Source organism: Colias croceus, chromosome 22 (assembly GCF_905220415.1).
Source record: "Colias croceus chromosome 22, ilColCroc2.1".
Lineage (NCBI taxonomy): Eukaryota > Metazoa > Arthropoda > Insecta > Lepidoptera > Pieridae > Colias > Colias croceus.
The window spans coordinates 1,013,056-1,026,580 of NC_059558.1; the positions used below are offsets into that span (position 1 = coordinate 1,013,056).

Consider the following 13,525-nt stretch of genomic DNA (forward strand, 5'->3'; position numbering starts at 1 on the left):
ATGTGGACTTGAGTAATAAATATTAAACAAAACATTTTAAATTCTTTAGAATATCTGTTATTTCTAGAATGAGGTTTTAAATTGGCTTTTGCGCTTGTGCTTTGACAATTTGACTTAGATTCGGTGATAAGAACTTGTCACATCCTCGTAAGAACTGTTCATAAGTGACGTCCGTCGACTTAGCTTCTTCCATCAACTTCAACTTTTTCACACAACTTGTAACTTGTTTTGGAGTCTGATCTGTCAATTTTTTTGTAGTCTGCGATGCTTGGGCACTAGTGGATGCCACAACTGATACGCTTACGGAAGCACAAGCGGTCTGTTGTTGAACACCTCTGGTTGTCAAATCTTTTATAATCTCTATTTTTGCAGTCTCAGTTTGTGTACTCATAGGATGTTTTGAAGGTAAGTTTGCTACGGGAATAGCAGTGCTCTTTAGTTTTTTTTTCATATACATCCATCTTTCAAAGTGTAAACCACATACATACTTGCGATATAATTGTTCAACTGTTTTACTCTTCAAGTCCGGTCTTTGACAAGCTTCTATCCATAATTCGCGCCTGGAAAATAAGAAGGTACCTATAAATTCAATAAACAAACGCATACCTATAAAATTTTAAAGAATAGAAAATATTTGATCACGAGGTGGGATTCGAACCCGCGTCTTCCGCCATTTCGGGGCAACGCCTGACCACTCGGCCACTCGTGATCCCGCCAGAGCAAAGAGTAGAAAAAAATTGATTGCCGATTTTGATAAACTTGTCTAAGAACCACCGCTGGAAAACAAGTTTTCCAATAAAAAAACCGCATCCAAATCGGTTCACCCATTTAAGAGCTACGATGCCACAGACAGGCAGAATAGCGGTCAAATTAATAACACCCCTTTTTAGACGTGGACTTTTTTCTTTATATTTTTTATATACGTTAACGGAAATGTATGTAATCCGTCATTGTATAAAATTCCTAGGAAATGTATGTAATTCCTAAAATCGCACCTAAATGTATGAAATAAATTATTTTATACACATTTCCTAAATAGCAATCGGAAATTTAAAACATATTGTAAGGTACGCGGGACGAGGGGGGAAGGGCCGAAAATTCGTAATCAGAAATTTTTTGTTTGGATAATTGGGTGGGTTAGGTTCGTGTTTTTTAAAACTACATAGAAATAGGAGCCCCACGAATGGGGCTCCGTCGGCTCGCGACCGTCGTTTTGTAGAATTTTGGAAAAGACGAATTTCGGCATAGTTACTACAAAATGCCGGCCGTTTGTAATACGGCGGATTATACAATCCGACTGGGACATGTACACGGGGACAGCGGGACGAGGGGACTGATTTCTTACCAAATGAAAATTTTATTTGATTGAATATAAGTTGATTTAAGAAATGATAATTAGTAAGATAATATGAACATATTTTTATTATTTTACGGTAAGACCGGTTACCCGATACAGTGTTTTATTACAGAAATCATTTACATTATACATTTCCTAGGATATCTATGCATTAAATAGTTTAAACAATATTTTATACATTTCCTAAATGGTATCGGAATTGTACACATTTCCTAGGATTTGTATACAATTCCTTGATTTCATACATTTCCGGTAACATATATATGTAATGAAATAACATTTCATCATTATTCAAATTTGGCGCGCTTCGCGTGTTCACGTTATCTGTGGCTCGGATTGACGTAGCAGAAAGAAAAAATGTGAAGAATGGACTAATGAGAAAGTAAAATAGATCTTATTACAAGTTGGCCTAAAGCTTAGCCTAAAGTACATATTATTATGTTGTTAAATGATATCGCCGGGGCCTTTGACACAAGCCGCCTTTGTCGCAAGCCGCCTTTGCCGCGATTGATGTTTTTGAGAATGTAAATAAACAGAATGGAATCAACCTTATAACTCAATAAATAAAGTATATTTCTAAATGTAGTTCTGTTTATAGTAAAAGCCGCTTTGCGTGTTTTATTGTTTCGTTCGTCTTTCACTTTCGTTATAAAAATTGTGATCGAGTAACGTCCACTGCACTCTTCCTAGTTTATAATGTCAACTAAAAAAAATGAGAAACGAGTTTCGACACGAAAAATATCTCAATCGTCACCTAGGAACCTATCCCATATAATCCCATATAAATTACCATTCTGTATTCGCGGCATATTTATGGAACATATCCCCGCGAATAAGAAACTTTTACTGTAATTGACTTAAGAGACTTAAGAGAGATTAATTTAATGCTCTAAGGTAGGTAATTGAGGATTTATTATAAGTGGACTTTACATGTCGTTTCTTTGAATTTACAGGTGAGATTACATATTTTAAGTTGTTGTAGTAACAAACTATTTGTACCTATGTTAACTATTGTGAAAACTTTAAAATAAAAACTTTGAATTAACAGAGAAACAAATTGGTTTTCTTGAAAATCCTCAATAATATATTTTATATATATCTTAGCTACTTAAAATATGTATAGTCAAAAACATCCTCAACATCTTTGAATTGGTACTAAACAGAATTTGAAAAACCTACCTCTCGTCGCGAGGAAATCTATGAAACTTTATGTCCTTGGATTTAAATGAAGTTTTGCATCCATAAACACAACAGTTTGTGCGCACCACCATTATAGAATACGTAAGTAGGTATAAATTATTAGACAAAAAAACTCTGAAGCGTCTGCCATATATATTATATTACTCTATGGCGTCTGCCCTTCGCGATAGCGATGCAACTAAGAGCAATAAACGATGCAAACTCAGCGTGATTGCATTACCGATTACGGCTTACGCGGCCCGCGCCCGACCCCGCCAGTTCCCCTCCGTTTCTCTGCACAAGTACATTCGTCGCCATACTGTTGAGTGCGATGGTCGCGTTCATGTCTTGTTTGTTTTATAGCAAAAAACTATGAAACTCATCAAATATGCCCTCGAGTGTGTTATGATATTGCACTAATAATTCAAGTAATGCGGCAAAGTGCAAATGCGGTGGTAAATGTTAAAAATACTTACCTATGTAATGACGATTCGAAAGTGCTACTAAATAGTAGTCTAATTGAATAAATGAATGTTTGAGTTTGAGTTTGAGTTTGCAAAGAAATAACTTTTCGTCGGTAATTAACTAGATAATCATTTTTAAAACTTGGTTCGAGCAAAATTTTTGGCGGGCGCCATTTTGCGTCATTTGTCATAGACTCAAAATTTTGAAATAACATTTGGCATGAATGTGATGAATGATGTTTTCAAGAAGCTTAAATCTAATACACTGGAGATTGCACTATGAACGTTGACTTGTCACGGGAAGGTATGACCTTGAATGACGCCTGGTTGTTTTTTGTCCCTTACACACTTAACTTGGCAAGTTGGTGTGAAAGGGATGAAGCAACAACCAGGCGTCATTCAAGGTCATACCTTCCCGTGACAAGTCAACGTTCATAGTGCAATCTCCAGTGTATTAAAGGGGTGCCAGACGTACGAGTAAGTACGCGAACTTGTGGCTCGACGACCTTTTTCGCTCGTGTGTCACCCCAAGTACGCGTACTTAAAAACCGTCGAGTAAGTTCGTTGACGATCCAACATGTTTGAAATTTTACTCGAAGCCCGCCTTGGCTCGCACGTCTGTCACCGCCGCGAGCCGAGTAAGTACGCGAACTTTAAAACCGCGACTTTAAAGTTCGTACGTCTATCAGCCCTTTTAGAAGTGTATTCGCGGCATATTTATGGAACATATACCCTGCGAATAAGGAACTTTTACTGTAATTGAGGATTTATTATAAGTGGACTTTAAATGTCGTTTCTTTGAATTTACAGGTGAGATTACATATTTTAAGTTGTTGTAGTAACAAACTATTTGTATGTTAACTATTGTGAAAACTTTAAAATAAAAACTTTGAATTAACAGAGAAACAAATTGGTTTTCTTGAAAATCATCAATAATATATTTTATATTTATCATATAATATATAATAATATATTTTATAGTACTTAAAATATGTATAGTCAAAAACATCTTCAACATCTTTGAATTGGTACTAAACATAATTTGAAAAACCTACCTCTCGTCGCGAGGAAATCTATGAAACTTTATGTCCTTGGATTTAAATGAAGTTTTGCATCCATAAACACAACAGTTTATGCCCACCATTATAGAATACGTAAGTATAAATTATTACACAAAAAACTCTGAAGCGTCTGCCCTTCGCGATAGGTAAAGCAATCTCAGCGTGATTGCCTACTGCCTAGTAGTTACGCGGCCCGCGTCGCCCGACCCCCGCCAGTTCCCCTCCGTTTCTCTGCACAAGTAGGTACGTGGTAGGTACATTCGTCGCACTACTGTAGGAAATATGCATATGGTAATGGTAATACTGTGGTATTATAAATTTATAATGAGGTATTAATTTTGTGTTAAAGTGTAAAGATGATTAAAATTGAAAAAATAATATAAAATCTGAAACTGAAGTTTCACTATATTTAAAAGATAGTTTAGATCTCCTTAGGGCTGATTTTTCAATCCTTGGTTAAAACTTATTCATCGAACCACCATTCTAAAAATGTATTCTAATAATAATTGTCCGTATAAGACAGTTTACAGCTGTGACCACCATGAAGCATGTGACTGTCCGTATATACATAGTAGTCTTTGCATGTGACCACGCTGTGACATTTTAAAATGTTCGTGTACTTATTGGACGGATAAATTTTAACCACAGATCTGCTAGATCTGTGATTTTAACCAAGGATTGAAAAATCGCCCTTTATAGATTTTAATTATTCATCAAAACATGTCTGAAATAAAGAAGGAAAGTAAAAGTGTTGAAACTCAAAACAATGTTTCAACAGAAACAGTGAAGTTGGATGAAGAACAAATAAAAATCAATAACAAATTGAAAGAACGGTTGAGAAAGTATATAAAAAAGCTTGATGGTAAGTTTTCTATTATTTTTAATTATCAAGTTACATCTCGCTTTAAGTAAATTATTTAAAATTGCAGAAGTAAATAAAACTTAATTTTTGAATACTGTTACAGTCCAATAAAACTATTCATAAAGAATATATTAAATAATCATTGTCATGTTTTTAAAAGTCCCTTCTTAAAAATATTCAATAATTTTATATCTTTGTGATGTTATATTATACTTATAACTAGAAAGTGTTTAGACATTTAAAATATGACATTGAACAAATCCATACTTAATACTTAATATTAAAATATTATAAATGTGAAAGTAACTCTGTCTGTCTGTCTGTTACTCAATCACGCCTTATTTACTGAACCAATTTGCATGAAATTTGGTATAGAGATATTTTGATACCCGAGAAAGGACATAGGCTACTTTTAAGGCCCACGGGAACGGGAACTATGCGGGTATTTCTTTGACTGTGCGAAGTTGCCAGTGGAAAGCGAGTTTTATATAAATAAAAAAGAAATACCTAAGTAAGGATTATTTCATCACTATTTAAATCAATTTACTAAATTCTCCAGAAACTGGCACCAGTACTACAAAAGAAGAAAGCGAAAAGATAGAATTAGGCACATTCAAACAACTGTACAAACCGAAAATAGACGGTAATGAATCCTCGTACAAGAAAATACCAAAATTCTACTTCAAATTACCGAGATCTGACGATGTTCTATCACAGAAGTTAAGAGAAGAAACAAGAGCTCAGTTCTTACAGAAGAAAAGCAAGGAATTGCTTGATAACAGTGAGTTGAAGCATCTATGGAGTCTTCTGGAGAAATCCAATGGGTGCTATAGTATGGCAAACAGTGATGAGCTGACAATTGATTATTTGCAGTTCAGGAAGGTTCGGGATGAAGCGGGACCTAAGTATCGGTAAGTGATGAGACATAATTGCTGTTATGATGTATCTCAAATAATTTTAAGAAAGAACCATAGTTAAAGTTAACAGATTTCGTAAAATGGTGTGTGTTATTTGAATTTGTTAGTTTATCATTGAGGATTTAGTTATAGTTTCAACAATATTTTCCAAAATTTTGAATTTTTTTGAACCTATAATATTTTTCTACTCAGAATTAATACAACTACACTACCTATCTACACTAATATTATAAAGAGGAAAACTTTGTTTGTTTGTTTGATTGTAATGAATAGGCTCATAAACTACTGGACCAATTTTAAAAATTCTTTCACCATTCGAAAGCTACATTATCCACGAGTAACATAGGCTAGGTTTTATCCCGGAAATCCCACTGGAACAGGAACTATGCGGGTTTTTCTTTGAAAACGCGGGCGAAGCCGCGGGCGGAAAGCTAGTCTAATTTAAAAAGAAAGTGAAAAATTATTATGTTTTGGGGTACAAGCCCTTTAGGTTTTAAGCTTTTGCCTGTAATTTTTTTACATCCTTTATCCTTTACTAGTTGACCGTTCAATATCATGTGAGTAAAGTATCATACTTAAACATTTTTTAGAGTCAGAATTATATATAGAAAAATCATTATAATTTTGTGTAATTGTGGAACAATAATTATAAATTGTCAATTGGGACATGTCACTTTCCAAAGTTAACAGTAGAATATTGAATTTTAAGAATAGAAAAAAAGACGGGAGTGCCGGTAGAAGTGAAAACTTGATTATTAACGTTCAGCATGTTTGATATTTTGGAATGGTATCCGTCTTACGCATGGAATATAAGGGCTAAAAAAAAACCGTCTTACGCTTTTTCGATCAGGCCACGTGTCCTGACGCGAGTTTAAGATTTTATACCCAACGCCGCTAAAGAAGTTTTCACTTCAAAAATTGTATCATGAGGCTATATTCAAACCTGCATCTTTCGCCTTGCCGGGGTGATGCCTGTCCTCTCCCCCACGGGTGATCCCGCCAGAGCAATCGAGTTTATTCTTTCCGTTTTATGTGTCTAGGGGACCCCATACCATCTACTGATAATCCTACTAATATTATAAATGCGAAAGTTTGTATGGATGTTTAATACTCTTTCACGTAAAAACTACTGAACCGATTACAATGAAATTTAGCACACATAGGTATAGAAGGTAACTTGGATTAACACATAGGATAGTTTTATACGGGAACTATGCGGGTTTTCCTTTGCAAACGCGGGCGAAGCCGCGGGCGGAAATCTAGTACCGAATATATTTTAAAATATTTATATTTATAAAGCATATAAAGTATTTGAATGCTATAAAACTAAAAAATATCAATTTGAATAATATTGTTTCAGACCCTACTTCACAGCAGAGGTATTCGGAAGGCTCCAAGCCGCAGAGGGTGGTGTCGGTCGAGTGCGAGGGGTTTCTCTATTTAACTATGTGATGAGGAGGGTCTGGTTGCAGCAGACGAGAATTGGACTTTCCTTGTATGATGTGACTGGACAAGGGTACTTGACGGAGCATGTATGTATTAATAATTTTATTAAACTGTTTTTTAAGCTATTGCATTCTTCATAATGAATGGTAATATTATGTCTGTCAAGAGGAGTTCTGCTTTGAGAAATTACCTTCCCAAACAGTTTTTAATACCACTTTATTAAGCTATTGCATAGCTTCTATCGCGGGCCTTGAGCGCGGGGACCGAATCGAGAAATTCCGTAACGAAAAAACTTCACGCTCCCCACGGGGACGGGCGGAGGTGTGGCTTGAAGGCATAGCATGCAATAGCGCAACCGCCCCAGTCCCCGAGTGACACACGTCAAGCCACACCTCCGCCCGTAGGAGTGGGGAGCGTGAGGTTTTTTCGTTACGGAATTTCTCGATTCGGTCCCCGCGCTCAAGGCCCGCGATTCTATCGCGAATATAATGCAATAGCTTAAAAATTCAAGAATAATAGTATCTAATAATTTTAATATCAATTTCCAGGATCTAGAAAGCTACATAGCAGAACTAGTGCCATCTCTAGCTGCCCTGGACGGTCTAGATTCTTCATTCACATCGTTCTACGTGTGCACAGCGGCAAGGAAGTTCCTCTTCTTCTTAGATCCGCTAAGAGTGGGAAGGGTTAGGATCAGGGATGTACTGTCGTGCTCGTTTTTGGATGATCTGCTGGAGGTAATATTTTGTTTTTATTATATATTTGTTAGAAATAACTTGTACTAGATATATGGACGATAAAAACCCATGGAGGGTTGTCGCGTAAAAACCACAGGACAGTTCTTTGGCATATTATGATAATAATGTTACATATTATGTATTTTGTAAAATTAAATTGTAAAACTGACATGATTAAAAAGAGCAACTATGGAGTTTCTTGCCGGTTCTTCTCACTGCTTTCCGAATCGGTGGTAAATGTTAAAATATGTAATGACGTTTCAAAAGTGCTTCTAAAAGAAGTCTAATTGAATAAATAAATGTTTGAGTATGTCCCGGAAGTGCTCACGGATGAACAAAATAAATATACTCAGAAATTATTTTGCCTTTTGTTGGTGTAATAATTTTTTAGAGGCTATCTCATAAATTAGTACTTACCAAAATTAAAAAAAAGGAATGATAACGCGACGTTGCCGCACTAGGAGTGATAACGCGACGTTGCCGCACTCAAACTCAAAACTCAAACATTTATTTATTAAATTAGACTTCTTCTAGAAGCACTTTTGAAACGTCATTTACATATTTTTAACATTTACCACGGAGTGCACTAGGAGAGGAAATTGAAAATATCATTTTTTTAACAACAGCTTCGCGAAGAAGACCTTCCAATGGAACTCCAAGAGCAGAACTGGTTCAGTGCAGCATCAGCTCTGAGGGTCTACGGCCAGTACCTCAACCTGGATAGAGATCATAACGGGATGCTGAGCATCAATGAGTTGGCTGGGTGAGTGTGACAGACATACAAACAGATAAAATTTTAGGGTAGTTGGGTGAAATGCTTTTACTGTAGCAAATCTATACTAATATTATAAAGCTGAAGAGTTTGTTTGTTTGTTTGTTTGAACGCGCTAATCTCGGGAACTACTGGTCCGATTTGAAAAATTCTTTCGGTGTTAGATAGCCTATTTATCGAGGAAGGTTATAGGCTATATATCATCACGCTACGAACAACAGGGGTGGAGCCACGGGGGTGAAACCGCGCGGAGCAGTTAGTGTAAAATATAAGATTATAAAAATAATCTACACTAATATTATAAAGAGGAAAACTTTGTTTGTTTGATTGTAATGAATAGGCTGGACCGAATTGAAAATTCTTTCACCATTCGAAAGCAACATTATCCACGAGTAATATAGGCTATATATTATCACGCTAAGACCAACAGGAGCGGAGCCACGCGGGTGAAACCGCGCGGCACAGCTAGTAATATATACAGAGACGGCTCGTCCTAAGAAGTGCTGGTGCAGTGAACTCCCATAACTAATAAAAAAACAATGTGTACACACGTAAGAAGTGAAACTTCTTTATGAACTTATTTTTAAAAAAAAAATAGCTAACAATATGCAACTTTACAGAAATACGTCAAACACGCGTGTAAGGCATAAAAACAAGATGGCGCGTACCGGAAAAATGTTACACTAAATTTTTTTCCAACCCCGATAAAGAAGTTTCACTTGAATAATTATAATAAAGTTATACCTACCCATTCATTTAAACAAGATTCAGTACATTGTCTAAATACGAAATCCAATGAGAGTGAAAGAGAAATTTCGCCACAGTCCTGCGCGTGAAACAAAAGGGTAAAACTGTACTTTATAGGGAGTCGAGTTGAGACTTGAGAGTCATATTTTTTTTTGTTTAGCTATTGTCATAAGGAACCTAAATCTGAAATTTCATTTGACGGAAACTTAGTTCAAACAAATAAACTCTTCAGCTTTATAATATTATTATAGACTAGCTTCCGCCCGCGACTCCGTCCGCGCGGAAAAATTAAGAAAAATTACGATTTTTTTTCTACGTATTTTTCCGGGATAAAAAGTATCCTATTTTATGCCCAGGATAATAAGGTATAATTATACCAAGTTTCATCGAAATCGAACCGTTAGTTTTCACGTGATGCCTGAACATACAGACAGACAGACAGACAGACAAAAATTTTTTTAATCACATATTTGGGCTTGGTATCGATCCAGTAACACCCCCTGCTATTTATTTTTTCAATATTTTCAATGTACAGAATTAACCCTTCTACAGATTTATTATATGTATAGACTAGCTGCTCCGCGCGGTTTCACCCCCGTGGCTCCACTCCTGTTGGTCTTAGCGTGATGATATGTATAGCCTATAGCCTTCCTCGATAAATGGGCTATCTAACACCGAAAGAATTTTTCAAATCGGACCAGCCCCCCTAGCCTAGTGGCTTTCTGTTAGCGTAGCGTTCAATAGAATAGACTACGAATGTATGAGTTTATCATAGATAATCTCATAAGATAATCTCATACATTCGTAGTCTATTCTATTGAACGCTACGCTAATAGAAAGCCACTTGGCTAGGGGGGCAGTAGTCCCCTAGATTAGCGCGTTCAAACAAACAAACTCTTCAGCTTTATAATATTATTGATTATAGACAAATAAATGATTTAATTTATTATTTTTCACAGATACGGTTCAGGCACATTAACCCGCGCGTTCCTACAGCGCGTCTTCCAACAGTGTCTAACGTACGACGGTGAAATGGACTACAAGACATATCTGGATCTAGTTCTAGCGCTAGAGAACAGACGGCAACCAGCCGCTTTGGCGTATTTGTTCAGAGTACTAGATATAAACTCGCAAGGGTATTTGGATGCGTTCACACTGAATTATTTTTTTAAGGTGGGTAGAAATTAAATGATTTATAATTGTAAAACAACCTCTGGGCACGTCTGTTTGTTCGTTCGCGAAACATACAAAAACTGATGTACTGATTTTTCATTGCATTTACACCGATTGATAGCTTGTTTCACGAGGCAGCTTTTAGTGCATAATATATTAGGTATTAGACAAAGCTAGTCATTTATGACCACAAAGCAACGTTCTGTCTATACGTTCGCGATAAACTCAAAATCTGCTGCACCGGTTTTTGTTTATGTTTTCATCAATAGATAGCTTGGTTCTCTTTGCCTAACCTTACCTACGACGGTGAAATGGACTACAAGACATATCTGGATCTAGTTCTAGCGCTAGAGAACAGACGACAACCAGCCGCTTTGGCGTATTTGTTTAGAGTACTAGATATTAACTCGCAAGGGTTTTTGGATGCGTTCACACTAAATTATTTTTTTAAGGTGGGTAGAAATAAAATTGATTTATAATCATAAAACAACGTCTTCCGCTGTATGTTTGTTCGTTCGCGATTAAATCAAAAATTGCTGCATTGACTTTATCGTAAAACAACACCTTTCGCTGCCTGTCTGTTCGCGATAAATTCAAAAAATGTTGCACCGATTGTCATTCCGTTTTCACCAAACGTTTAGTTATCTAACATACGAAGGTGAAATGGACTACAAGACATATCTGGATTTAGTTCTAGCGCTAGAAAATAGATTTAAAGGTCATTCGGAGAATACGCTATTTGTATTGCAAGGGGATAAAAATTTATACACTTTAAGGAGTATTTAAATATTATAATATGGTTGGTACTTTTTTTTATACAGGTACACAAATTTTCGTGATTTTTTTTAAACATAATTTCCAAAGCATTCACATGCTTGAATCTATTTGAGTTTGAAATAAAATTTAATGTTTTGACTACCTTACTTTTTATAATATATCGTCATTTTGATTCCAATTAAACATATTTATTTCCTGTCCCGCCATTTTATCCGTCCTAAAGTCTGTTTTATCTTACATCTCTATACTATTATTATAATAAACTCTATTTCTCTTTATTTCCAGGCGATACAAGAACAAATGATAGCCCACGGCGCGGAACCGGTCAACTTTGACGACGTTAAAGACGAAATATTCGACATGATCCGTCCAGAACATCCGTCTAGAATCACTTTACAGGACTTAGTTAGGAGTGGGCAGGGTCATACTGCTGTGTCTATATTGTTGGAATTACATGGTTTCTGGGCGTATGAGAATAGAGAGGCGTTGGCTGCGGCTGGAGATCATTCGTGAATGTTCTGGATGGTTCTGGAAGGTTCTGGAAAGTTCTGGAGTGTTCTGGAATGTGGAAAAGTGGTTAGGGTCATACTGCTGTGTCTATATTGTTGGAGTTACATGGTTTCTGGGCGTATGAGAATAGAGAAGCGTTGGCTGCTGCTGGAGATCATTCGTGAATGTTCTGGATGGTTCTGGAAAGTTCTGGAAGGTTCTGGAAGGTTCTAGAAGGTTCTGAGAGGTTTTAGAATGATGAGGATTGCTGTGGAAAGTGGTAATCCAAGAACAGTCTCTTTTTGATGCTCCGACAAGATCGATGTTATTACGACATTTGTTCAGTTTTGCATTTAGTGATCTAAAAGAGAGTTGACCTTACAAAAGTGTAGTTATTGTTTATACTTACACCGTTTATATTACTTTGTAATATATTTTACATGTGTAATAAAAAATTGAACCAAAATTTTGTTTTATTTTATATCCTGCAATATCTCCTGCCTGCAATATCGCCTGCCATATGACTAAAAACATAAATTAACTTTTTCATTTGCATCAGCTATCAAATATCTTAATTATGAATATGAATTTCAATATAAAATGGACGCCTTTTGGCTTAGAATCTTTTAATTTTTAAAACTAGGCGAAAGAAGCGGGTTCGAATCCGGCCTAGAGATCGTATTTATCTATTCTTTAAAAATTTATCATTTAAATAGCGTTTGAATACTAATTATCAAGTACTACCTTATTCCATGCAAAGCAAGCAAATCCATGAGTTATTTGATTTTAAAATGATAAGAAATTGATATTATTACCTACTTTATACTTATAACTACAAAATATAATTTCACTAGCTGCTCCGCGCGGTTTCACCCCCGTGGCTCCACCCCTGTTGGTCGTAGCGTGATGTTATATAGCCTATAACCTTCCTCGATAAATGGGCTATCTAACACCGAAAGAATTTTTCAAATCGGACCAGTAGTTCCCGAGATTAGCGCGTTCAAACAAACAAACAAACTCTTCAGCTTTATAATATTAGTATAGATTAGAAAATAATTTTTAAGCATAGGTGAGAGAAGCACAGGTTCGAAACCCACCTCGTGATCGAATATTTTCTATTTTTTTAAATGTATCAATTAAAAACATCAGGTACCTACTATCTTATTTCATGCAATCGAAGCAAAAAAGTTGTTATTAGAAATTTATATTCCCTGACATATTTCCACTTATTCTAGAATGAACAGATTTTGATGATGGTTGGATTCGTCTTAGATTTTACTAGGAACATAGGTAACTTTAAAAAAGTGGAGATTTACGCAACTAGTAAGTACTTAGGTATATTAAGTCCTATAATAGTCATAATCCTCCACACGCCTCCAATTCCTGTGATCGCATAATCATATGGAACTAGTTACTAGATAGTAATAATTTTTTAAACATACAATTTAATTATAAGACACAGTCTGGCTTATTTACCAAAAATCAATAAATAAAATGGAAAGTTCCAAATCATCATCATCATCAGCCCATTATGTTCCCACTGG

At 35.8% G+C, this 13,525-nt stretch overlaps 2 protein-coding genes across 6 annotated transcripts; one reads left to right on the forward strand and one right to left on the reverse strand.

Moving 5' to 3' along the window:
- Positions 1-6: 6 nt before the first annotated feature.
- Positions 7-2,773, reverse strand: LOC123701772. The gene is made up of 2 exons (XM_045649332.1): positions 2,537-2,773; positions 7-560 (listed from the first exon to the last, which is right to left on the reverse strand). The coding sequence occupies exons 1-2, from the start codon at positions 2,626-2,628 to the stop codon at positions 77-79; spliced, it is 576 nt and encodes a 191-aa protein (XP_045505288.1). The 5' UTR covers positions 2,629-2,773; the 3' UTR covers positions 7-76.
- A 1,555-nt stretch (positions 2,774-4,328) lies between these two features.
- On the forward strand, positions 4,329-12,447 carry LOC123701752 (serine/threonine-protein phosphatase 2A regulatory subunit B'' subunit gamma-like). Of its 5 annotated transcripts, XM_045649301.1 has the most exons (9): positions 4,588-4,617; positions 4,761-4,923; positions 5,483-5,834; positions 7,201-7,372; positions 7,835-8,023; positions 8,650-8,786; positions 10,502-10,715; positions 11,778-12,017; positions 12,179-12,447. In XM_045649301.1, exons 1-8 carry the CDS (start codon positions 4,603-4,605, stop codon positions 12,003-12,005), a joined length of 1,470 nt encoding a protein of 489 aa, XP_045505257.1. In that variant the 5' UTR covers positions 4,588-4,602; the 3' UTR covers positions 12,006-12,017; positions 12,179-12,447. The 5 variants fall into 5 exon arrangements, with proteins under 5 accessions (XP_045505256.1, XP_045505258.1, XP_045505259.1 ...); XM_045649300.1 differs by lacking the exon at positions 4,588-4,617 and adding an exon at positions 4,329-4,358 and having other exon boundaries at positions 11,778-12,447; XM_045649302.1 differs by lacking the exon at positions 4,588-4,617 and adding an exon at positions 4,329-4,352 and having other exon boundaries at positions 11,778-12,447.
- Positions 12,448-13,525: the final 1,078 nt, after the last annotated feature.